General features: G+C 41.3%; 2 protein-coding genes across 4 annotated transcripts in view; both read right to left on the reverse strand.

Moving 5' to 3' along the window:
- The window catches only part of CENPE (centromere protein E), a 299,890-nt gene that overhangs the window by 142,815 nt on the left and 129,643 nt on the right, over positions 1-27,432 (reverse strand). The gene's annotated exons all lie outside the window — the stretch shown is intronic.
- Positions 1,192-26,267, reverse strand: UBE2D3 (ubiquitin conjugating enzyme E2 D3). Of its 3 annotated transcripts, none has more exons than XM_079990347.1 (8): positions 25,737-26,267; positions 8,337-8,400; positions 8,183-8,214; positions 7,272-7,349; positions 5,748-5,853; positions 4,165-4,258; positions 3,670-3,741; positions 1,192-2,496 (listed from the first exon to the last, which is right to left on the reverse strand). In XM_079990347.1, the coding sequence occupies exons 1-7, from the start codon at positions 25,758-25,760 to the stop codon at positions 3,693-3,695; spliced, it is 447 nt and encodes a 148-aa protein (XP_079846473.1). In that variant the 5' UTR covers positions 25,761-26,267; the 3' UTR covers positions 1,192-2,496; positions 3,670-3,692. The 3 variants fall into 3 exon arrangements, with proteins under 3 accessions (XP_079846473.1, XP_079846472.1, XP_079846474.1); XM_079990346.1 differs by having other exon boundaries at positions 3,692-3,741; positions 25,737-26,265; XM_079990348.1 differs by lacking the exon at positions 3,670-3,741 and having other exon boundaries at positions 25,737-26,259.

A 27,432-nucleotide genomic window follows, 5' to 3' on the forward strand; every position in this document is an offset into this window, starting at 1 on the left:
TGAATTTTGCCTGCTCAATGAAGCAGTAAATACCACAACCTACCATCATGGAAGAAAAACTAGAACTCCGTAACAAACTATATAGTAAGCAATCTAGACTGGAAATGGACGCCACCAAGCAATGACATTTGGCTACATGACTAACTTTGCCTCAGATTTATGCAGATTGTACAATTATACAAATCTCAAGTACAGTTTAGAAACCAGTCTCTTGTATATTAGCAATGCAGAATTTTAATAGCAGTAAAAAAATAACCATGGAAAATGTGTATTGAATAAGAAGTTAGTCACACATAGCTTTATACACAACTATATAATCCAGAACATGGTGTCCTCTCAACTTTACACCTCAAACCTAAATTTCATATGAAAGCTACTTGCAATGGACTTCACCTCCAGATGTGTTTAGAACCTCAGTTGCGCACAATGCGCCCATGCACAATCCAACTATATTTATGCACCTCTTCATAACTCCTGTTTATATCAATAGAATTAACCAAAAACTTCTCAGTGGATACCAGGGGAACTGTATGTTTAGCTTTAGCCGGATCATTCCACTTTTTTAAAAAAAGTATTTTGGCTAGCAGTCTGGGTTACAGAAACTGTTTAATGTAAAATTATCAGAGAAGCATCCTCCAATACCTAGTCCTGACTGGCAAGTGAACACTCATTTGCCCTCCAAGGTGACTTTTATTACTAGCGATGGAAGCTTGCTTGAAGAAGGCACAGCAATGAAGAGCTTGTCTGGAATAAGCAACCAAATGTGTAGGTTTTCATCATGTTTAAAAGTTGAAACAAACCATGGCCAAACTACATATTCCACTTTTATAAAAGTTAGTTTAACATTTATTTTACATCTAGGTTTCCACAGTTATGTGGAGACAAGGAATTAGGATGCACAGAACTATAAGCAGTGCCAGAAGTGGATCTAGAAGTCACAGAAGCACAAACTGATCATACAAGGCTAGAAAACCTTATTACCAACAAGATCAAGAATGAGTGGCACAAGACAGTGCTTCTCAAAACAAAACAAAAAACCCAGTAGCAATGACTTTATTCACTCGTTTTAGCCACCAGAAATGAAAAGTGACCACTGCAACAAAAATGTTCATTAATGTTATGTGGCAGCATGGTAGTCCTTTGATGGATAGCAAACATCCCACATATAAAAGTCACTTCAACACAACCTCATGACAATTCCCACATCAAAACAGTACTTTATTTTGCAATTTTTGCCTCATTACTCCCACATAAAGATCTTTCAGCTGTCAAGTGTACACGGTGAAGAAATGCTTCTCAGTCAACAAGCTGGGTGCATCTGGACGTGTCTCTGATACACCAGTACATATATCAGCTGGGCCCCAAGTTCATATTTGAACTCTTGGCTCCCAGTACCTTGTGTAGCACACTAAAGTCTACACTACTAGATTAGCTTATTAGTTCTGCTTACTCCAGGGCTGATTAATGTGTCAACCTGAAAACAGACCAAGTATTATATCTGAACATGGCAAAAAGGTTCACTCTAACTTCACATCATTATTTGATGTCAAACAATGAGGCAAATCCCAAAAAGTATATACAAAAACCACCTTTGCTTTTACAAAAGATTTTGTTTCCCATATTGATTAATCCAGGCAGCTAACTCATTGGTTTATGTAACTTTATTGAAGAAAATAAAATCAATTACTAGGAGAGCTATTAGTTGATCATTCATCCATTGACAACTTGCATCATTTATTCAGTGCTATATTAAACTGTTGTGGAAGATAGATTAACTAATAGCTCCAAGCATCCTAACAAAATTTAAATGAGAGTTACAAAAATGTTCTGAGACCCTATTTTGGAATACAAGAGATGTTGGACTTCCAATTTCCATTCTCTGTAGAACAAGAACTGGTCATTCCTTTATTGACATGCATAAGATACATCACGTGTTCTGTTCTGCTGAATTGTACCAATTCTCCAGCCATACCAGTTATGAGCACAAGTATGTCATGAAACCTCAGTCTCTAACACTGGAAGGATTTAAAACAAGATGGATGATGCTACAGCAATGTTATTTCCTGTGATGTGAGCAAACTGAACATCCATCTCCCTCCCTTTGGGCGATATCTTCAGTAGAACTGTTAGAGCAGTGAGGAATGATTTCAATCTCATAACCAAGTTAGAGTGAAGACATTGGCCACAACACACATGCTCCATTTAAAGAATTCTGAATCTTGGGCAATTGTTCTTGTATAACTACTTTACAGATTCTAAAAAGCAGTTATTGTCCAAAGCTGGAAGAGCTAAAGTCTTCTCAGATGAGCATGTGCATGAATGGATAGAGGTAAATAAAAAAAAAAAAGATGAGGTCTGATAGGGGAGCAGCCGGATAAGAAAATCAAAAAGGAACAGTAATTTAAAGTTTATTCCAGCTATAATGCAGGTTATTCTGATTTAAGGTAGCATCACATGGCATACTTCTGAGTCCATTCCCGAGATATTCTGTTGTACCTGTAAGAGGAAAACATGTTAAGCAAAATCAGCCAAACTACAATCAGCAATAAAATATTCCATACATTAGAGTCTCCTTCAGCTTCCCAGGAACATGCTAATTTATACTACTTTTCGCAAAAAAACAAAAACCCAACAACTATGTCGTCCTATGAAACCTAGAAAGTCAAACTTTCGATCCAACAGGCAGAAGACTCAAAATATAGTGAAGTAGTTGCTAACTTAATATGAAGAAACTACTTGACATTACTGATACAACACAGCAGCTCCGCCTAGTTTAACCTGTGTAGAAATTCTTGATCTTTTATCTCTAAACAAAGCAGCCAACGTTATCCAGAAATGAAAATAGGAGAAATTGGAATTCTAAACATACAAAATCCCTATCTATGCTTCCGTTTTCCTTAACTGTCCCAAACAAACCACTCCAAATAGCACAAACAAGAAGTAAAACTAGCATTAACGCCAGACAGACTGCCTTAAAATATCCCCACCCAAACGCACTAAAAACTTTTGGTGTTGTTCTTGATCACTAACCTAAATTTTAAGAGACACTGGGCAAAGCACACATGCCATTTTTTAAATCTCATGTGTAAAACATATTACTGCAGGTTAGAAAATCACATCTTAATGTGCAAGTACAGGTGGATGTTCGGTTGTGTTATGACAAGTAATGCAAAATTCCAAACTCTGACAAACAGCACAATCAAGTCATGAAGTCCTTTATAGCCAGCCTCCCTCTCAAAAAGCAGGGATGTTGAGAGAACTGTGCAGGAGCTCTACTGTGATTGAACCAGTTCTATATTTACATGCTCAGTTATTATGTTAGTGCCTACTTATACATGCCTAGTAACTTTTCTACTTCATGAGCTCTGAATTTCACTTACTTAACAGTTTATATTAGATGACCAAAGCCATCTTCTTGGAAGTAGTGCCAAAAATACCTACCAGATAAAGCAGCAGTTGCAGAACCAAGAAAAACAACAACTAGAAAACCTTGTTTTATGTTTGGCTCTACTTGTTTAGCCATGCAGAAATAGGTCTCTCACACTGAATACCGATCGAGCTGTTAAGCTTTGTATTTCAGTAACTGTTACAATCTTTTATTTGTTAGTTAAATCCAGTGCCTTAAGCATGCTGCACTCAAGTGCTGAAGTCCCAACATCATTAACGCACCATGAAGTGCAGATAGTCTTACCCTACAGCATAGCGTATTTCTCTGTCCACTCTCTTGCTAACCTATTGTACCTAATTGGATAAGTATATTTAGTAAGAAAGACGAGCGAATAGATTCTTTAAGTCTACCTGGAAGCAGTTCTAGAACTAATGGGAAATTTGAGGCAACCACAGTTAAATCCAGAACAGAAGGCAATAGTTAAGAGCCATGGAAGTATCAGATAAGTTTGCACTCCCTCCGCCCTCCCTCAAACTCAAAACCTTGTGTGCTGTTTTTAAACTGTTCCATAACAATCAAACAACAGAAATAAGTATTTTGGCCAGGGTTAGGGTCTAACTTCAGTTTTAGCACTGTCCTGGAGCCTTCTGTATTTAAAAGAAAAAAACAGAGCATTTTAACCCAAGTCAGTCTCCAATTTGAAAAGAGCAAAAGAAACTCAATTTTCTAACCACATCTCTTCACTAAGGCAATCTTTCCAAGGGAGCTATACTTACTTGTCTCTGTCTGTTTTATAGATACGTGCAATCTCTGGCACTAGGGGATCATCTGGATTTGGGTCACATAGCAGTGAACAAATGGATAACAGTACTGCAACAAAAGAGTAGCATTTATGGTGAAAATCCGAAAAGGACTATGAAATACTTCATCAAAAGACAAGCTAATTATCTCCCACTGCATGTGCATGTGCATGTATGATCAGGCTCATATACTTTATTAAAGGCCTAGACCCCGTTTTCTTTTCTTTCCTTAGAAATCTTCATCCCATGTAGCATGAATGTTAAACAAAACATTTAGGTAACATGTGAAGCAATCTCAAAGATAAAATTCAGATACCCCCTTTCAGTGTTTTACAGTCAAAGTGTCAAGCCAGACCCATGACAGACATTTTGAAACCTTTTGGCGGAGTCTTCCCCAGTGCGGTTCACTCAATTTTTCTCTAGATACAGAAAATGGAGGTTCATTTATGAATTTAAAACCTCCATCTAACCCTGAAGAGGCAATACAAATTGCCATGTGACACTAAGTATCTGCAAAACTTAAGCAAATTTGTGCCCTCCTTTACAAGTGGGGCAGAGGGCCTAATAAAATCCTGCTGGCACCCCTGGTTGCAATGACAACTCAATGCTCATTTAAAAGCTTTATACACATGAATGCTGCAAATTACAGAACACAAACTTCATCCTAGATTTTAATAGCTTGAGCCATATTGTCTACAGTGGTGCCTCGCAAGACAAAATTCATCCATTCCGTGAGGCTCTTCATATAGCGGTTTTTTCGTCTTGCGAAGCAAGCCCATTGACAGCTTAGCGGATTAGCGCTATTAGCGGTTTAGCGGCTTAGGAAAAGGGGAAAAAAGGGGGGGAAACCCGCAGGAACTCGCAAGACATTTTCGTCTTGCGAAGCAAGCCCATAGGGAAATTCGTTTTGCGAAGCGCCTCCAAAACGGAAAACCCTTTCGTCTAGCGGGTTTTCCGTCTTGCGGGGCACCACTGTACATTCCTCTCTGCCTATGGACAACACTGTATAAACACATAGGCATGGCATGTATTAATCAAAGTTCATGTATAATGCTTACTGCTCCTTAGCCAAAATCACAATTCTCTACAGAAGTGCTCCTATAACTAAATCACTTAGTGCTCCTATAACTAAATCACTTTCTAGGAAGTCTCGCTTATCAGTACAAGGAGACATATCAAAAAAGAAAGCAATCACCTATGTGATGGTAACTGCCTGAATATTCTGACTGTAAATACATGAAAGTGTCCTTCAACTCCAGCATCACTACATCAAAATCTTACATTTTAATATGCTACAAAGTTGGCATATTATTTAGGCTAGATTTTTTCTCTTGCCTGTTCTAAATCAGTATTTTAAATAGCACCTAAGTTTTACATATACTGCAAGTTTTAATAATCATGGTTAGTGAAGTCAAAATAACACTCAAATATCAACCAAAGATACACTGGGAGAGGTAGAAGCCATACATTCAGATATGCCTCTTTCCCACAATGGGAGTAAAAAATACAAGCTGTTTCATTAACCCATTGACAATATTTTTGTGAAATACTTCCCTTACCTTTAGAAATAGTTAAAGCAGGAGACCACTGTGACCTTAGAATGTCGAGACAAATGCTGCCATTACTGTTAATATTTGGATGATAAATTCTTGTTGTAAATGCAACCTAGAAGAAATGTATATCAATCTGCAGTTAGCACACATGTCCTTTTGTTCTGGTTAAAGGTGCTGGCTGTCAGAATATTTAGAGTACACACTATTTATTTAAACATGCCATTGAGGGAATTGCTCACATGTTAGGTACTCTTTCCCCACTCAAGTATTTTACAGTTTTCACTTATTTATACTAGATCAAATTTTTTTAAAAACCTACATAAGCACTAAATGTGATGTGACCTGTGGTACTTAACCTAAAAACACCAAAGTTCAAATTACGTGGTGTTTATGTGTGCATTATTGTAAATATTCAGAGTTTATGCATGTGAAGGGGCACATTTACAGCAAGCTGTTAGTGAAATAAATGCCATTTTATATATTCACATCTAAAGTATTCTAGTCAGCTACTTCCATATTTTATCTTGCCAACTTCTTAGGAAATACGGTGAATGTATGCCCACTATAATAAAAAGATTAGGACATTACCCAATTTTTAATCTGGGGCATTTTTTGTGAATTAAAGCAAAGCAAAATGAGTTTCTGCTTGTATAATGGAACTTTACTTTCCTCTCCTCCCCACCTCAGCCCTCTGCACACTCCCCAAATATGCTCCAGGAGGTCACCCAGAAAGCCAGGGCACTCTTGTTAATTATATAACTTTTCTCCATAAACTCACAGGACAAGCTTTTTTGCCAGCAGTATCCCACTCACATCATTGCCTAGCACTGTCTGGGGGTAACAGTAATACTGTACTTGACAGATTCAAGAGAATTACAGAAACATTAGTAAGACGTCTGCTGTGCAACACATGGAACTGCTGTTCTGAACAAAGAATTGAATTACCTCTGGAGACAAATTTAGTTGTATGGTTCATGATTTGGTTTTACAAAGATTATCACCAGTCAAGTATGGAAGTAGTCTGAAGGCACTGTCAATAATTTCTGAACAAAACACTTCATATAATCACTTGAATCCAACTTAGATTCATACATATAACCAGTGCTTTTTTTTTCTTTAAAAATGTTTAGGGGTACTCTCACTTTCCTACTCATATTGAAATACTGCCCCCTCAATGAGATCAAACTTAGATTCACAAAATGTTTAGGGGTATGCGTACCCCTGCATCCCCCCAGAAAAAAGCATGATGGACAGTTATAGAATTGAATCAAATTATTTGATTTCTGGAATCTTTTGAACACAATTCATCTATTAGCTGCAATTCAATCCAAACCTGAGTAAGATTAGCATGCAAACCAGTTATTTAATGGAATAAACTAGCTGCCAAGGCTTTTCTATTAGAGATCACACAAGCACTGGAAGCAAATATAGCCACAAAAATACTTGTTTCTTAGACAGTGGCCTATAATTCACAAGCCCAGAGAGGTTCACTATTTTAGAAGCAAAAGACTCTTCCAAATTTATGCTTACCTTGGGTGGTTTGAAGGGGTAGTCTGTAGGAAAGTGAATTGTCAGGAAGAAAACACCACCTTGATATGGACTGTCATTCTGTCAGAAGGAAATTCAGAGCCAAGTTATAATTTTTAGCAGGACCCATAGAGAGTACAGAATAGCAAAGCACAGTAACAGTAGACTGTGCTCAAAGATTAAATATTAGCTTAAATATAAGCAAAACCATCTGTCAGTTTAACCAAGCACTGCATATGGCAATACAGTCTTATAAAAAGATAAGATATGGAAATCCCCATGAATATTCTTCCATGTCTATTGACAATTAACTAGAGAAACAGTCTTTTGCATTACAACACTCCTTTCAGTCACTAAATGAAACCTTTTTTTATTCTTAAACTTTACGTTTAGGCAATTTAAATCTTGCTGACAGTCCTGTTTTATCTGCTTGCTTATTATGAAGTTTTGATGTTAAAATATTGTTATTGGTATTTTGAGTTGTATAAAGCACTGGTCTCTGAGGTGGGTTGGAAGAGATACACTACCACCATGCAAGTAAAAGTTTAAGAATACAAATGCATGTTTATATTAGAAATGGGCTCTGGGTCTGAAAAGGTTGAAGATACAGTGTAAACTATTCAGAGACTGATCTGGTGGCAGTGGTATAGAAATATTTTAATAAAACAAATCTCTATTGTGTACAATTTGAGAAAGAGGTCTATAAATATTCTCTACTTTCAGGACAAATACTGGTACCCTCCTTAGCCTCCCAAGAGAAGCAGAAAAGTATCTGTACCGAGATAAATTAGTTGGCCCAATAAAATGTACTATAACCTCCCTACTAATACACCTTTCAAAACAGATATGAGAGTGGCCTTAGAGTTTCAAACACTTCTATTTTAAATCATCGTTCAGAAAGTTGAAATACTTACAGGGCCCATAATTGTGGCTTGCCAATGAAACACTGAGAAGAGGGAGGGGAAAAAGAAAAAAATCAGTATTTCTTTAGGGAAAAGAGCATATAGACAGACATAGAGCAAGTCACATTGGTTTATTAGGTTTAAACTTAGTTTGTCAGTTACTTACTGTCATCTCCAACAGGGCCTGCAGAACACTGAGCTGGTGGGTCACGAGCCAAGTCACTAAGTTCCTATAAAAAGAAATATTACCTTTAGAGCACATCCTATATAGAGTTCATTTCTGCCCCTCCCGAAAGGTCATAGAAAGAGGATCTTATATCGTGACGATTTCAAATTTAATTCCATACCAAATTACTGTTACAGAGTGACACAAAACAGGTACCATGTTCTCTTAAAGAATTAATGGACGAAGGGTTCAGAGGATGTGAACATTTACAGCTAACTTGTTTGGTACTCATGAGTCAGGAGAAGCAAGACAAAAAAGCTCATTCCTTACTAAGAATAGCTTGTTAGTGTACTTTCATGCAAGCAAGCCATAAAGAATGGGATGCGGAAGCATCCCTTGACATGTAGCTGCACTCGATACATACACAGTGTAAAGCAAAGGTAGTATTAATACACTGCAGGTAGGCATTGCTATCAACCTTCATCAGTTAAGAATGTGATGAACAAAGTCAAGATTTTCAGCGACGTTATTACAACTTCCTGACACCTAGCCAAGTTTCCTTTTTACCCATGCATTCATCCAATCTATACTAAACCTCAGGAGGAGTTGAGCCTTTATTTGGAAGCCTTTTAAGCAATCTTAGTTCATGACTGCACTGCAAGAATACAACGTGGTCCACTAACTGCAACATGAACTTTCAGAAGTTATTCCTAGCTTAGAAGGAGGAGGAGGAGGAGGAGGAGGAAGAGTTTGGATTTGATATCCCGCTTTATCACTACCCTAAGGAGTCTCAAAGCAGCTAACAATCTCCTTTCCCTTCCTCCCCCACATCAAACATTCTGTGAAGTGAGTGAGGCTGAGAGACTTCAGAGAAGTGTGACTAGCCCAAGGTCACCCAGCATGTGGAGGAGCGGAGACGCGAACCCGGTTCACCAGATTACAAGACTACTGCTCTTAACCACTACACCACACTGGCTCTCCTAGCTTACGTTTTTCCAACGCACACTAGCAAGTTAGCATGGCACTTTCAAGTATTTACATTCATTTTTATGTATATACCTACAATTCTTGAGTGTTCACTGTATTTGTGCACTATAATTGTTGCCACAGAAAGTAATATGTTATATTAATGGAGCAAGTCACTAACACTTTGTTGTAGAAACACACAATCAACTTCTACCATACACGGGCACTTCAACCTCTACAGTGGTACCTTGGGTTACATACACTTCAGGTTACATACGCTTCAGGTTACAGACTCCGCTAACCCAGAAATAGTACCTCGGATTAAGAACTTTGCCTCAGGATGAGAACAGAAATTGTGCTCTGGTGGTGCAGCGGCATTAGCTAAAGTGGTGCTTCAGGTTAAGAACAGTTTCAGGTTAAGAATGGACCTTCGGAACAAATTAAGTACTTAACCCGAGGTACCACTGTATTTGAAAAGAAGGAAATAAGTCCCTGCCTTAATATTCTCCATTTTGCTATATTTTCAGAGGTTTGTACGCTTTCAGAGTAAAGCAAGCATTTACTGTGCGGAAGCATCCCATGACATGCAATATAATTTAGCTTCCTTCAAAGAAGGAAACATAGCATAACCACTCAAAGAAATGGCATACAACAGAATTAAAGTCTGACCACAGATAACGACTTCACAACACAGATAACGACTTCACAACACAGTACAGTGGTACCTTGGTTTGCATATGATTTGGATTACAAACACATCAAACCCAGAAGTGCGCGTCCCGGTTTGCAACCTTTTTTTTTTAATTACAAACGGTTTTTTTGGATCATGGACAATTTTTTTTTTAAGGCCCCATTGGTGAAAGCGTATCTTGGATTGCAACCTGTTTTGGTTTACAAATGGACCTCTGGAACGGATTATGGTTGTAAACCAAGGTACCACTGTATCTTTGTTGCAGATTGCAATTAAGTCCACTTGCAGTTGCAGGTTCCCAATCTGGGGCTGCTTCTGGATCCTTTGTAACTGAAGGCACTTCCAGCCATTAAAACTACTATGGCAACTATGGCCATTCCTGGACTGGGAAAGCCTGGCCACAGTAGTTCATGCATTGGTTTCTTCAAGACTGGATTATCACAATGCACTCTATGTGGTGCTTCCCTTGTACTTGATCCAGAAGCTGCAATTAGTGCATAATGCTGCAGCACAACTGTTGACAGGAGTCAGACACTGCCAGAGACCTGCACTGGTTGCAGATTTGCTACCAGGCCAAGTTCATGGTGTGACATTATTATATAAAGGCCTTAACACCTTGGGACCAGTTTATCTGCAAGATCACCTTACCTCATTTATGCTCACTTAACAGCTTCGATCTGCAGAACTGGTAAAGTTATTGTTGCCACGTAATACTCATTCCACATTTGTGAGAAATCAGTCTTTTAGTGTGGCAGAAGTGGAACTCCCTTCCTAATGACATCAGTCAAGAGCCTTCACAGTAGTCTTTTTTGGCACCTGCTAAAAACATGTTTAGACAAGCCTACCCAGAGATGTAGAATGTTTACATGTGTTTTAATCTGCTTTTACCTTACCACTGTTTTTGATTATTGTTTGAATGCTTTAAATAGCTATTTTTCCCATTTTATTCTCCCCCCCCCCCGACCGCTTTCAGGGTGCATTTTTTCTTACAGTCAAGTGGTATATTAAAAGTGCATGAAATAAAGTAAGAACTAGCACACTTTGAGGGATGTGTGCTACAAATTAACCTACCTACACCTTTATGAGTCATCTCCAACACTGCACAAGCAGAAGGCAGTTCATGCAACCAACCTATCCCTTCACCTACTCCTCCCTACAGTCCCCTATGCTCCCAAATAGTGCTCTCAAATAAAAGTTGTTTTGTTCTGCCCATTTTGCACAACGTCCCTCTCCTATGGCAGGTCTACACAACAGGGCACAACATGTTCATTAGTTCTCTGCCAACCTTCTGGAGAGCTTGTTTTCGGATGGGAAGATATAGGGATAGGGAATATCCATTGTGTGGAGCTGTCTTTCACTTACATAATGGCTCCCATCTGCATGCCATGCTAAGCCAATCCATGACCTAGTGTGCAAGCAAATACATACATACATACATACATACATACAGGTAACCAGGATGCTTAATTGTGCCCTTCAGCAATGCCCTTGGGGCTGCTTGTAATAAAACAGAGGCACTTTTTTAAAAAATACATTTTCTGCCTGTTAACAAAATGACAGAGTGGTCACTAGGCAAGCCTCGCAGGAAAGAATAGCTTCAAAGGGGACATCCACAACCAAAAGGCCCTCACCCCAGTCACCACCTGCCTCGCTTCCCAAGGACCTTACGTCACAGAACTCAATTCACATCCAGTTACATTTGGGAGCAAGCAAAGATAGACCTAAGTTAGTCACATTCATAAACCTCATTGAGACTATGTCTGGATGCTTTACCTGAGATTCCTGCATTGAAGGGGGTTGGACTAGATGACCCTTGGTTCCCTTCCAACTCGAAGATTCTATGATTCTAAGTACCCAAACTCCAGGCCATAAACTGCTTTTCAAAAAGGTAAGCAACAGCACTTTGAATTGAGACTGTAAATGGGTTACAAGCCAACATAGCTATTTTGGAATGCACATGGCATGTTCCCTAGGATGAGACCTAGTTAGAAGTCTAGCAGCTACATTGTGAGCCAACTGAAAAGAAATCTCATGTATAGTGCAAAGCAACTATAAGCTAACTGTAGGCTATGAGAGCATGAATTACAAAAGCATGGCCAAATCTGCCCAGGATTTAGCTGGCGCACCAGCCCACAATGAAGATAGGTGATACAAACCACAGAGGCAAGCCCCCAGTGACAAAGCTGGAACAGTTAACACCCCTGAATTGTAAATTTGGTCCTTCAGAGAAAATGCAACTGTGTCCAAGTTGTTTGTGCCTAGGCAGAAAAACCACCTATCAACAGCACCACCATCTTGTTAGGATTGAGCTCTGGGTGGATGGCCCTCATCCATCACCAGACAGTGGATTCAATACTTCCACCACCTCACATCAAAGTGCACCTTCAGGAATTAAATTACACCCTTCAGGAATTAGCCGTGCAATTAGGAGAGGAACTACAACAACATGCCGTCTCTGAAGCCAGGTAACAGATACTGTTTTGGAAAGGCTGATGGTGATGGCATCAGAGGCCAACATGCAGTTCAGGAAAATTATCAGGGTTTCACTCCAACTCTCATTATCCCAACACAGTTATCCATCAGGGCAACTAAGTGTGTCAGAATCAGACTGAAAGGGATCCAGATCATTCTCATTCAGAAGAGTCACCGCCAGCTTGAGGACCTTGCTCAAGAAAAGGATATTTGCAATATGCTAATCACATGCATCTGATGAAATACAACTTTTGTAAAGTTTCCGAGAGAAACAATTTCCCAATCGTAGATGAGATATACACTCACCTTATACGTATATAATGCAGCTTACACAAAAACACAGTACAACCCAACCCAAGAGCAAGCAAAACACTCTTATGATGTTCAGCGACATGCCTTCACATATCAAACTGCCTTTGCAGTTCTCAGGCAAGCAGTTTTTCCAATTTTCAAGGACAGAAGAAGCACCGAAAGGCACACAAAATTGGATCCGAGTCATGGTATTGGTTTCCTGCAGATTGCCATTTACTGGACAGTTTGTTTTATGCAGGAAAAACTTAAAACATCTGCCCAATCCATATCCTTTAAAACTAGTTCTACCAATCGTACTCTCCAGAACTCTTTATTAATGAAAGTCAAAATAGTTTGCACTACTTTAATGTCCACTGGTTTCATACACCAGAGGAAAATCCCAATTGGCATAACGTCTCAATAATTAATAATAATTAATAATAATATTTCTATACTACCCTTCAACTGTAGATCTCAGGGCGGGTCACAACATAAGATAAAAACACAATATACATTAGAAAAACAGGAACAAAACAAAAAGAACCCAAACAAATACCCCCCCCCCAATTTAAAAGTGTATATGATGTTAATGGTGCATAAAGATGCACAGTTTAATGAATGCAGCAGCCAAACCTCCATGGGGAGAGCATTCCACAAACAGGTAGCCACTGCAGAAATGGCCCATTCTTGTGTTGTCACCCTCCTGACCTTTTGGGGGGAGGCACACAAAGAAAGGCCCCCATATGATGATTGCAGGTTCCAGGTAGGTTCATATAAAGAGAGGCAGTCCTTGAGGTATTGAGGTCCTGAACCGTTTATGGGTTTATAGGTCAAATCCAGCACTTTGAAGTGGGCTTGGAAACTAATCTGCAGCCAGTGCAGTAGGGCAAGGATCGGTGAATAATGCTCAAACTGTCTTGCTCCAGTGAGCAATCTGGCTACTGAATTCTGCACCAAAATATGCTTTGAAGAAAGCTCTATTATCGCTTTATATTATTACCAATGTACTTGTTGACAGAGTTGAGGAAAGCTAATCTAACCAGGAAAGAAACATGCTCCTAATCTAGACTAGTTAACCCAGTGGTTCTCAACCTGTGGGTCCCCAATGTTGTTGGACTACAACTCCCATCATCCCTGAGCTCTGGTCTTGCTAGCTAGGGGTGATGGGAGTTGTAGTTCAGCAACATCTGGGGACCCACAGGTTGAGAAAGGCTGAGTTAACCCATTTCTGGATGCCCCAACAACAAATTATTTAATGACAAATACCCCATTAAGTGAAAAGTAAAAGCATAAAGGGAACACAATGTTGATAACAAAAACCAGCCTTTAATTTAGCACTTGCCTAACGTGTAACAGTAATACATTCAAGTAAAGACACATGTGTGTATACCCTCCATGGCACCGCCTTAAACCCTATGTTTCACCCGTAGATAAGCACCCACTTCCAAGGGCACATGTACACAGGAGCTAAAAAAGCAACCAGGTGGCGATGAAGTGCTGTAGGCAAGCAAATTAGAGAATAAGCGACCTGTTATTAGCAATTACAATGCTGCATTAATAGCATGGTTTTTTAAGATCCCCCCCCCCCCATTCCTAGCTTTACTATTTCACATCACTGTTTGGCATTTTGAAGAGGCTCACTTTGCTATTAGGTAGGAGCAGTGGTCAACACCAAAAGCTGTCTGTAGAAAAAGAAACACACTACTTTGATTGGCAGGAGTTAAGAATCCCTGCTTCCAGTCTTGCTTGTGAACAACTGAGTCAATTCTGCCTTCAGTAATATGGAGAACATAAGGCAGGTGTCCTACTGCTACAACTTCTGCCCTAGACACAGGCTCCTCCATGGGAACACCACTAGTATCATAGTACTGAGATTTCTAATAACGTTTTGAACCAGAATGTCAGCCCTGGCAAAGACGTTTGAACTATGTATGTCAACATGCTCCTTCCATTATATTCTATTCAAGCCTCTGTGAATCACATTCCCTTCTGAAAATTTCATGCCAGAAAGCATGTGCTTGCATTATGGAGGGCTAGAATATAGGTAGGCAAACTAAGGCCAAATAGCCTTCTAAATCCAGCCCGCGGCAGACGGTCTGGGGACCAGCGTGTTTTTAAAGGAGTAGAATGTGTGCTTTTATTTGAAATGTATGTCTGAGTTATTTGTAGGGCATAGAAATTCGTTCATTTAAATATATATATATATATATATAGTCCAGCCCCCCACAAGGTCTGAGGGACAATGGACCGGCCCCCTGCTGAAAAGGTTTGCTGACCCCTCAGCTAGAAGATGCTTTCCAAGACACATTTTGAACACATCTGTCAGCAGTATGATTTTTGAACACATTCTGTCAGCAGTATGATTGCTTCCGAAAGATCCTCCCTCCCAATGGAAAAAAAAAACAACCTTCACTTAGGATTTGCTATTCTGAAACCCTGCAGATGCTGTTTCTCAAAATTTGAGGTCTCCTTCTATACTTACTCCATCTTCTGACCCACTCCTCCAAACCCAAATTGTTTGTTCCACAGATGGGCAGATAGAGATCCTTGTACACAAATATCCTGTGTCCATATAAACTACTGCTACCTGCAAGATCTGTGGACTGAGATACTAATCCTAACACTAGCATTAGAAAAAGCAACTGACCCCAGCCCACCATCTCTGCTCTAGAAACTATGTACAGGCAAAACAGAACAAATCATTGGCTCTCCCTTGAAGAGTGGGCCAACGAGGGTTCAGTCACTCCACAGAATCCAATGTGGTCCAGTGAAGGTCCTCTGCCAGGGAGCCTTAAATCCATCCAAACCTTAGATAGTACAGGAGACACTGACCACCTCCATAAGTATCTTATTCCTTCCAGAAACTATGTGATGCATTCCTGGCTTAGACTGGTAAACGCAGTTTGAGAACCAGTGCTGCAGGTAATTCAGTCCTCCTACCTTGTTTTCTATAATACAAAAATGGTACAACCACCTTGTACTTATGCTTTACTGTTGTAAAAACTGGATCATAGGCTACAGAAGTTGCAACAGCAATAATGATAGCAGAACGTTGGCGATCAGCAGTTCCTCTCTACCTTGAATAATTACAACCTAAGATAATATCAACTGTAATTACCTCTAGATGACACTATTCCACTAAGTGAACTCACAACTTTGGTGCATGGCTTGCACATGAACTGAGCTTCCAATTGCTTATGTTTAGTTCATTTCCCATGATGATTTTGCTCAAGTGACAGAGGAAGAAAGGGGAAATGGTGCTCTTGCTATGCCTAGATTGAAAGAAACAAGTGGTAACTAAATCTACTGCTGCTTGCATTACAAAACAACTTAGGAGCAGGAAAAACTAGACTTGGATGAGTCTGCATTAACTAAACCTCCAAGTAGCAATTAGCAACAGGGAAGTCCAGAATATTTATAAAACTGTCTTATATGAAATCCAGCCATCTAGGCCTGGTAGTGCAATTTCTAGTCCTGCTATCAGTGATTCTTTTAATGGAAATACTGAACCTAGTACCTGTGTGCACTCTGCCTCAGCGTTTTTTTGAGTAGTGAACAGCAAAACTAGTGCACTGTATTTCACCCACACATACCAAATTCCAGGATCACTTCCAAAGCATATACATAGGTTTTTAAGAAAATGTGAAAAACATGGAACTTCTTGCAAAGACATGGTACTGAACTGCTATATAATACACTGGCCAGAGTTTCTAAATTTGCTTTGTAAGATTGCACCCCAGGAGAGAATCGTGGTTTTGTTTGTTGAAAGAAAGTTGCACTCATTTAGGACTGCTGGCTCTCAATTTGGTTTTATGGGTATTGGTTAATACAAATTTGGTTTAGAAGTTATGTATATTCTGCCATCTATCTATCCAAGCAACTGTAAGGACTCTTTCAGATACTCCAGGTGACTTGTTTGGAAACACACTAGGAGGTATTGGTCAAGTATTATTGATCATCAAAATCTATTTTATCATTACAGCTTTGTTACAAGCCAGACTAGTGTGTTTTTAGAACTTTTACTATTAGGTTAGGTAACTGGTGAATACTGACAACAGTATAAATAACTCCATTAGTTACTATTTACTAGTTTCACTGGAGGCCACATGACTGCTCTCTCAAAAGATTTACTCATTCAATTATCCTCAAGAGCCACTAGGATTGTTGCCTCTTTAGATGACTCCGGATTAGTTTATTCCACCCCATAGTTCTGTGGTTCTCAAATTGTAGGACAAGTCTTCATGGTGGGGCACAACACACCTGGAGGGATAGAATCTTGAACCTGGCTATGACCTAGGTGGCATGAATGTCCTGTTGTAGAGCAGTCACACTGGATTGGTGGAGGAGAGTCATTGCTTGTTTACAGCATATGATCAGAGCGATTCTGTCCTCTTTTGTAAAGGGTGTGTTGGGGCACCAGTCCAACATCCTTCCTTGCAGCAGGTGGTGTACTGTGTGTGATCTGTACAAAAGGATCTCTACACGCTTATAGACTAGAGAAGTTGAACATTTTGGAAATGTTTCTGGCCTCAAACTGAGAACTTTCACAATAGGATTTTACCCACTTAAATGAAATAAGGAATTAAGTTTCTTCTAGGCAGCTTAGTTGAAAGGAACTTATAGGAAACAATACCAAATGTAAAGTAGGAAGTTTTGCCAATTAATGGAGAAAAATTCACTCATTTATAAAAGAAGATTTAATGGAGTATTTTGAAGTCATACTACTGAATGTTCTTTTGAAGCCTTGCAAAAGTTACTTGAGAAAGCAAAGCATTTAAGGCTTAGGCATGTATGTCTACATGATTATCTGAAATTAGAACCCACAGTCAAAAGCAGCTTGAAGTGTTCCAACCACATTTCCTTGTTCAGCAATCTAGATCAGGAACACACTTTATTCTACATATGCTGCTCTTTTTGAGTAAAGAGCTTTTACTCAATGTTACAAATTTGTTACTTATGCATACAAGGCCCTCCAACCCAAACACTGTGCAAAATTAATATTGTATGAGTTTAGCTATAGTTTGAAGCTGGTATAGTAGATAACATCAACATTTTAGGTTCTGTATCTTTTCATAGCAAATGGAAAATTTAACTATTAGCACTAAACCTGTTCCATGATCTCCTGGCAAGATTCACACATTTCTGTGCTATATTCAAAATTCCTTTAGGGACTATGATTATCACAGCCATCCTCCCAACTGGGAGGAACTGGGGGCTAATTTATGTCATTCTCTACTTTAGGGCACAAGTACTCAGAAGTACAGCATGACCCTGATGAGCTCCAGCTCTCCCCACCTTGCCCCGAGCAATCCTGGTGCTAAACTTGACCAAACCATTCATAAAAGGCACAGATTCCTGGCAGCTAACTCAAATTTGTGGCACCCAAGGTCAAACTAAATTTGTCAGCCCCTTATCAGGTTTAATTTCCAGTGAAAAAAATACAAACCTATTTTTTTAACAGTACTGAAGAAGAAGCATCAGCCTTGGGAAGCTTTTAGAAACGAGTGTAGGCAAGCAGATAGCAAAATCCTAAAGCAGCCTTCCCTGATATAGTGCCCTTCTGAAGTTTCAGGCTGTAACTGCCACCAGCCCTCACCATTTGATGGATATCACCTAGAGGGCATTTTGTTGGGAAAGGCTACTCTAGAGAGCCACCACCAAATTGCAAGTCTTTACCGTGCTAGATGGATCAATGGTCTGACTTAACCCAAGGAAGCTTTCCTACGTTCATATAGTTGTGGTGGTCCGTATCCCCACTGCACCACCCTGAGAACATTTTGCAATGTTTAGTTCTAAACTATGGATCTATGAAGCATATTGAGAGAATTAAAAGGGCTATAAAGCACACCTATCAGTATTGTGCACAGGTTTAAACTATAATGTATCACACAGCCAAGACCAGGTCCTTTTTTAGACTCTTGAGGGGCCCAGGGACTGAACATATTTTGTGTGGTCCCCTCCATAAGAATACTTGCTGAAAGAACAGAATAAACATGTAATCCTTTCCAAAACCATCCATATTTGATACCAGAGGTGCCTGATCTTATTTGATTTTAATCCGATTTTAAACTGTATTTCAGTCAATTGCTGAATTTTATGTATTCATGTGTTTATATTTTGATGTTAGCCTCCCTGAGCCCAGTTATGGATGGGGAGGGTGGGATATAAATAAAATTAATTATATATCATTATTATGTTAAGATTTTCTCTCCCTCTGTGTGTGTGTGTGTGATTCACTTTCTATGCATGGCATTCCTTCAGTCTATGGAATGACCTGAGGAGATACAAAGCCTATGAGTGTGCTTTCTGAGACAAGAGGAACTGGTAAATACCGTATTTTTCGCTCTGTAAGATGCACCTAGTTTTTAGAGGGGGGGGGGAAACATTGTGAACGAAACTGGATGTATGATTTTTGTGGTTCATGCTGTGGCCACAGACATGTGATTTGACGGTGAGTTTGGGGTAGCCCAATGCAAAAATCCTGAGAATCCATGTGAATGTGCTTTGTAACCACGTTTTTGCACCATTGCGGCCCCAGGCAACAGTGGGTGCGTGTTTTCTTTGGTGCAGGCTGTAGCCAGGGACATGCTATGTGATCTGATGGTGAATTTGGGATGACCCAATGCAAAAATCCTGAGGATCCATGGGCTTTTATCTCCCCCCTCCCAGGCAGCCTCCTTTATCACGAGCATCCATTATCTCCCTCCCCAATCAACTGCTTCCTTTCAACACTCCCTTCCCTCATTTACCTTACTATCTTTTCCTTAGCTGGAGCAGTTTTTTGCTCCTTCTTTTCTTCTAATTTCTCTCCTCATTGCTTTAGTCTCCCTGTCTCCTCTCCTTGCAAGTTTGCTGTCTTTACCTCCCCCCTCCCAGGCAGCCTCCTTTGTTGCTAGCGCCCCTTATCTCGTTCCCGATCACTTGTCGATCAGCAGCTTTGTTTCAACACCCACTTCCCTCTTCCCCCCCCAAAAAAAAGAGCATGATCTGCTTTTTTGCCCCTGGGCAATTTGGCTCCAGGGACCGCGCATTCGCTCCATAAGACGCACAGACATTTCCCCTTACTTTTTAGGAAGAAAAAAGTGTGTCTTATGGAGCGAAAAATATTGTATGTTTCTTCACTGCTTCTTCTTGAAGTCTTGGCTTTCTTTTGGCAGCCACACTTTCAGAGTGCTGTAAATACACTGTGGACTCACTTTGGTACCTGCCAATGATAGTATCTAAAGTGTAATGTCTACAAAACAAGGCAGGAAGATAATCAAACTCCCTTTGCTATTACTCTTCTATATCCTAATCTGGATGCCAACAAAAGAAGTAGGGCAGCTCAGTTGTTTGTCTTCAGACACTCAGGTCTGAAGAAGCAGCTGCTGCTGGCCAAGAAGAACCCAAGCAGAATCGGTGTCAGAAGGAATTGACGCCAGAGTTGATTTGGAATAATCTTTCTCCAATCAGGCCTAAGCATTTGACTTCTCCCAGCAAAGACAGAAAAAAATGAACAGGGGAACAATTGCTATCATCATTAATAGTAGACTCGTTCACATGTTGCATTAAACCAGAGTTAAATTCATTCCTCCTGCTGCACCACCAACCAGAAATAAGCCAAAGTGCAGCTTGTAATACCATCTGAACCTAAATAATGAGCAGTATATAGTACATTTGGAGAAACAAACCACAGAATATGGCTTGTTTCCCAGTGGTGCAGCAGGATTAAACCAACAATTCTGTGTTCATATTAAATTATACTTTGTCTTTAACTATGGTTTAGTGTGTTGTGCAAACTCACCCAAATATGTGAGATAACCTATTCCACTTCTAAAACAATAAGTAATTGCAGAGTCCCCTACTAAATGGGTTTCTAATGAGTGATTAATTTAGTTAACTCATGCCAAAAGGTCATTACAGCCCTACAGTGCAGTTTGTTTGGGACTTTTCTCATATTTATGGAGCTCAATTTCTCCATAAAAATTGGCAGCAATTATTATCAATGTTTATGTGCTCCCACCTCAAGGGCATGTTATCCCCCCACCCCGCCACAGGATATGACTAAGGCAGCAATAAGCTGCAGTAAGACCTTGCTAAGTTTTGTGGGCATCCAGACATCGAAGCAAAACTAAGCAGACATGAAATTTAAGAATTACCCTGTTAAAGGTATAAAGGGTAAAGGTAAAGGTACCCCTGACCATTAGGTCTAGTCATGACCGACTCTGGGGTTGCGGCGCTCATCTCACTTTATTGGCCGAGGGAGCCGGCGTACAGCTTCTGGGTCATGTGGCCAGCATGGCTAAGCAGCTTCTGGCAAACCAGAGCAGCGCACGGAAATGCCATTTACCTTCCTACCAGAGCGGTACCTATTTATCTACTTGCACTTTAACGTGCTTTCGAACTGCTAGGTTGGCAGGAGCAGGGACTGAGCAACGGGAGCTCACCCTGTCACGGGGGTTCGAACCGCCAACCTTCTGATCGGCAAGTCCTAGGCTCTGTGGTTTAACCCACAGCACCACGCATGTCCCTTTTGTTAAAGGTATAAACGCATACAAATTAACTTGTGCCATCTCACACTGCAGGTGAAGGACTGTATGTCTGATTAGGCAGTATTCACAGGGGCATCACCAAACAAGAGAATACTCCGAGAAATGTAGGCTAAAAGACTTTTCCAATGCCATCAGCAGAGTAATTTGATGTAAGGCATGCATTCAAACATGCAATAACCAATTGAAAAAGGATTTGATAAACTGCCAGGCATTTTGTACCATTTGTGTAGGCAACCTCTAAGTCTAACATCACTGGAAATTAGTATCATGAAAGATAGAAGAAATAAGGCAGTTAAACAATTGCCAAAATAGCCTAGAGTATGTTTTTGTGACATTTTTGGGTGGCTGTAGCCAAAGACAAAGGAAAACAAAGTAAACCTAGCATTATGCAATGTTGACAGAAAAGCAGATGGTAGAGTAAGACAAAGAATGAAGACATTCTGAATGCAGCGTAACAATTGCCAGTTAAGCACACCCTGATCTTAAAACTTATTTATTAGAGATCAAAAATTCAGATGGTCTCAAATGACTAATAGTGGCCTTAAAGGAACAACATTCTATAAAATAATTGCCACCTTTTTTTTTTACAATGGATTTGAAAAGCAAAAATGTGAGTATGATAAATATATGAATGCTACTAAGCTTCAAAATTAGTTTTCTCCCTCCATGATTTAACCAATTTATAGGAAGAATAGTCAGAACAGGATCTAGACTTCATCCCACCACTTATAACACACACTTAAATGTGGACTAACCCCCTCCCCCATAACCTGCATATGCTATTCAGGAACGACATTTTTGTGAACAAAATATTAATAATGTCAGTCTATACCATCTTGCTCACCCAAGCTGAATATCCATGGCTACTAAAGTTCCAGACCTTGGGATATTTTAAAAACAGATATCCCACAGGAACAAAAACAAAAATCTCACTGGGATATACATTTTAAGTGTCTCCAACTACAAAAACAAGAAAAAGCATTTCTGCATCAGTCATTAAGGGGATGAAGATGTGAATGATCTGCACATGTAAAAGTCCTGCAACTGATAAATTACAGAATTAAAATTCAAGAGAATAATGGAAGCAAATAAAAGGTGATAATGGGGAAAATAAATAGTAAGAAATGTTTAATTATCAAGAACAGACAGAACTGGCTAAACACTGCATGGTGTAGCAACTACACCATTGGTGTATAACTGGGGAAATCAGGTTATTATTAATCAATTAAATTTGTATACTGCACTCCATCCATAGAGGTACAAATCTCCACTCATACATAAAAGTTCACTGAATGACCTTGGGCAGTGACTCCCTCTCAATAATAATAATTTAATTTTTATTATTTATATGCCGCCCATCTGACTGGATTGCCCCAGCCACTCTGGGAGACTTCCAACAAAATATTAAAAGACCAAAAAAACCCTCAAACATTAAAAACCTACCTGTACAGGGCTGCCTTCAGATGTCTCCTAAAAGTCAGATATGTGTTTATTTCCTTGACTAATTTTGGTAACCTAAACTACAAAAAAGGGGCTGCTGGGAGGATGGGGAACAGAAGAGAAAGAACCAACTACACTACCTTGAGCTCCTCTGGAGGAGGGTTACACAAAATGGAATTGTCAAGGAACTTTTAGTAATGTTAAAGGAAACGGGAATTGGAGGCACGGTAGTCAGCTGGTAATTTAAGAACCAGTTAATGATAGACGTTTATCATGAATGTGCGGAAGCTATGGCCCACCATGTTATAATTCAAATACCATCAACCCCAACCAGTATCACCAACGGTGAGGGATTATGCAAGTTGAAATCCATCAAATGTTAGAAGACCACTGGATCCTCCCTGCATCCTGCGCACCACAACCACTAGGTTTAAGATACTGGCTAGTTCTGTTTTACTCAAATTACACAAAAGGCCTCAATGGTTTTCATTCCACAGGGCTGATTATTTAAACAATATTTTCTTCCACAACACAACTTTTTGAGGGGTCAAACAACACAAGGGGGGGGGGGGGGATCTGGTGCATAAAAAAGCTCCCATAACAGTGCCAAACTCAAGTCCTTAAACTAGGTTAAGAAGAACATGAGCAAATTCCCAAATGTACTTCATGAACAGTGCTTTTAAAAAATCAAATCTCTTTCCACACTGAAGCTTCAATATTTATAGTTGCATTAATTGAAACAAACAGAATGAGTTATTTTAAAGGTTCTCTTAAAGATGTAGATTTACATTTAGTAAATTTTATAAAACCTTAGCCTACCAATGTGTAGCTTGCCTCTAGAATTGCATCAATTTAATAAACATATAAAGCTCGCAATGAATGAGTAAACAAGCACCTTGGCAAAAGATATTGTAGTTCAAGATGAAGATATGCCAATTAAATGTAAGTCTACATGAATTCATGGCTCTTCAGGCAAATATGAAAGCTGTCCTACAATACTTTCATTGCATATTATGGCTGCACCAGAACAGTTAAGGAAAACAGCAGAAAATGTGTACTTCAAATTGTAGGACTAGTAAGGGGCCTTTAGGTAGATTAAAATTGAAAATGTTATGCAAAGTTACTACTTGAAGCTAGAACAGAACTGTAAGTTCACAGTGGTCACTGCCTAGTTTAAGGTCTCCTTTAAGATCATTAACATTTTGATTTTTTGCTTGGTCTACAATACTTATCTTGAGCTTGTGTTTGGTCTAGGTAATTTTGTGTAGTTACATGACATGATAAACATGATGTTATGTCAAATAATCAAAATGCTTATTTATTCAATCACACCCTAGGAGGACTAGGTGAAAAAGGGACATCAATTTTCATGAGTGATTCATAAGGAGTTCTAGAACAGTACACGTGCATTGATTTCAGCCAACACTGGGCAAGGTTAAATTATCAGTGTTATTTCTACTGAAGCGCTCAGTGTCCCAACTCTATAGAGTATAGACTTTGGCTCCTGAAAGCATTCTTATCCAGAGAACCTGAATTTCAAAAGCTAACCTGCCACTCAATGTGATACTTTAACATGCCTTCAGAAAAACAGGTAAGAGAATACCATAGATTCAATATCCATCTTGCCATGGACTTTCTAGAGTCCACTTCCTGTTTAATTCTTTGAATTCTAAGGCATTTACACACACATTACTAATAAGCACTTGAGAGTCGGGCTGCTAAACGTTTTGCCTCTATATGTTGTTGACAAAACTAATTAAAGCTGGGTGACTCCCTTAAGAGTTGTTATTCTCTACTGCAGGGGAAACAAGTTCGAGAGCAAGCTTACCAGAAGCTGTTATTAAGATTTTATTTAATACTAATTCTGTCCAAACACACCAGTGAGCGCAGAGGGCAAGATGTGGGGCTGTGCTTTTGTGTAGCAGCGACGACGTCAGCAAATACACTGCTGGCAAAAAGGAGCCTCACACTGTTAATATAAATGGCTCAGCTTCTTAATTCATAACCAACGGGGGGGGGGGGATCGAAAACCTCTCCCAACGCGATCCCAAGACCCAAGGAGTTTGTAGGACTTCCTTCACAGCGGACCCCCCGTCGGTTTGCAAAGAGAGAGAAAAGAAACCCAAAAACGTCATCAGTGAAACCAGGCGGGTGACGACGTTACCTAAGCCGCACCCTCTGCTGCTGCTGCTGCCACCAGCGAACCTTCTTCCCCTCGGAATACGGGCTGACTTCCTCCACCACGACACTCGTTTCAAATTAGCTCGTTACTCCACCCTCCTTCTAGATTGTGCAAGAACGAAATTCTCGATGCATCACACAGCCGCCGCCACATACTTCCGCCCCTTGTCAAGAGCGCAGGCAAAAGCCGTGTATTCCGCATTTAACACCCAACCCCCTTCCCCCCCATAGAAGAGAGAAAGGGAAAAATTCAAAGAAAAAAGGGAGGGGGCGAGCAGACGGGGACTCCGAAGAGGACACGCTCGGTCGGCAGCTGCAGCGGCCGAGAATGTGGATGTGCGTGTGTCAGTCATGTTATTGCCGAAAGCTGGCGAGAGAGAGAGAGAGAGAGATCCCAGGGAAGCGCCTGAACTAGGCAAACCCGCCGCCGCCGCCGCCATCTTACAATGCGGGAAAGAAGTTCCCGGCCAGAACAGAGGAGCTGGCTGACGGGGAGGCGGATTTCACACAGATGTAGACACACACACACACAAATACACACACACACACGGTGGTGGTGCTGAGGGGGAATCGTTTCTGCCCCCTTTTCTTTTCTCCGCCCGAAGCCGGATGGGCAAATTGGGCTTTGTCATGACAATGCCTCCCCGGTCCGGAGCTTCCTGGCAGCGAGGGGCCGAAGCTGACACGGAGCGAGCGGACCCCCGAAGGCCTCGGGGAAGAGCCAGGGCCCGCGGGGACGGGAGACCCGCTTCCCACCACCCGTCCCCGCCGCCGAGGGCTTTCTGGAGGCCGGCCGAGGCAGACCCCGCCTGGGCGCCCCCCGCTCACCTTGTTGATGCGTTTCAGCGCCATCCTTTCTCCTGCGCTGTGGGGGCGAGTGTCGCTGTGGTGGTGGGTGGTGGTGGTGGTGGTGGCCGCCGCGGCCGGGGGTTGCTCTAGCTGCTCCTCCTCCTCCTACGCCGCCGCCGCCGCCTCGTCGTCGTCGTCGTCGCCGGGCCCTGTCTGCGCCGCCGCCGCTGCCGCACTCCCTCCCTGCGGGTGGGGGATGGAGCCTCTCGCTCACTCGCTGCCTGCGCTTCTCCTTCCTCCGGAAACAGCCGGGGGCGCCCGCCCGCACCGAACACCAGCCGCGACGTCACCGGCCGAGCCGCCTCCTCTCGCTGCGGCGGATTCCCCGGCAGGCAAGAAGGAAACCGAAGGTGCTGCGAGCGACCTGGCCGAGAGGAGAGTGGGGAGGAGAGCGACAGTGGAGCTCAGGCGCCACCGCCGCCGATGGCGAGGCCAAGGAAAGGGGCGGGTCTAGATATAGGCCCCGCCTCCTCCCCCTCTTTCGCTGCCGCCGCCGCCGCCCTCCCTCCTGGGGGCGAAGGCGGGCTCACGGCGAAAAGCCGCGTGAGGCCACGCCCCCTAGGGCGATTCCGATTGGATGAGGCCGGCAACGCTTAACTGCCGGCAGCGCGCGCATTCGGGGAGGAAAATGGCAGGCGGTGGCGGGGGGGAGAGGAAAGGGAGAGCGAAAGCCGTGAGGCTCGGCGCATGCGCACTGCCGGGTGTTTGTTTCTCCGTCCCCTCCTCCACAGTTAAGTGAGAAGGGCAAAAACGAAATGTCGCGAGTCGACGTCTCGCGAGATGAGAAGCGCGTGTCCGGGGCCCTCAATAATAATATAAAAAAATTCGCGTTCGGCTCCTGTCAGGAGGCGATGAAAAGCGCGCGCGCTGGAATCCTGGTCTCTTTTTTATTTAATTAAATAATAATAATAATTGTGAAATACCCTCCCACGGCGCAACAAGAAGGGTCGATAGGCCCCTACAGTACAGCGCTTGACTGTGCCGCAGTTCGAATCCCAGATATAGCGCGAGCAATAAATGTTTATTTATTTATTTGTTTCTCTAGCTATCTCTTTATTTATTTATATCCACTTTAGGGATCGCGCATTCGCCAAATGGCCGTCGTGACCGGATCTTTTTTTTTATCAAGAGAGCGAGGCCCCCACGTATCCCTCCGCACAGCTGGCAGGGAGGGAAGGAGAAGGAGGTTGTCGAATCTCGCCTTCTCTTTCTTGCTCGCCCCCCCCCCCCAAACCACCACCAAAAATAAATAAACCCACAACAGTTATCCTGTATGGGCAATATGGTGATGAACCTTCAAGCACGTTTACTTGGGAGAAAACCCCACCGGGACGCGTTTCTTCCTTGTGTGTTCAGGATACGAAGCCTGGCCAGGATCAAGGCGGCCTTTTAAAAACAGGAAATGGTTTCTGTAGCCCTGACCTAAGCACATGAACTTGGGCCTGAGTCCCACTATACTTAGCCAGTTTCATTTTCCTCGTTTGGAGAAAAAAATGCAAATAACTCACAAGCTCAGGATGGTAACCTTTTAAGCACATTTACAGCCCAGTTCTCCACCTTTTGTTACTCGCAAGTCAGTCCTGCAGTTTCTGGGACATAACTTCATGAACTTTATTTGTCCAAAATGAAGGACAAGTGCAGGATCCCAAAACTAAGGAGTGGAAAACTAGAGCAC

Source organism: Podarcis cretensis (assembly GCF_951804945.1).
Source record: "Podarcis cretensis genome assembly, chromosome: 9".
Lineage (NCBI taxonomy): Eukaryota > Metazoa > Chordata > Lepidosauria > Squamata > Lacertidae > Podarcis > Podarcis cretensis.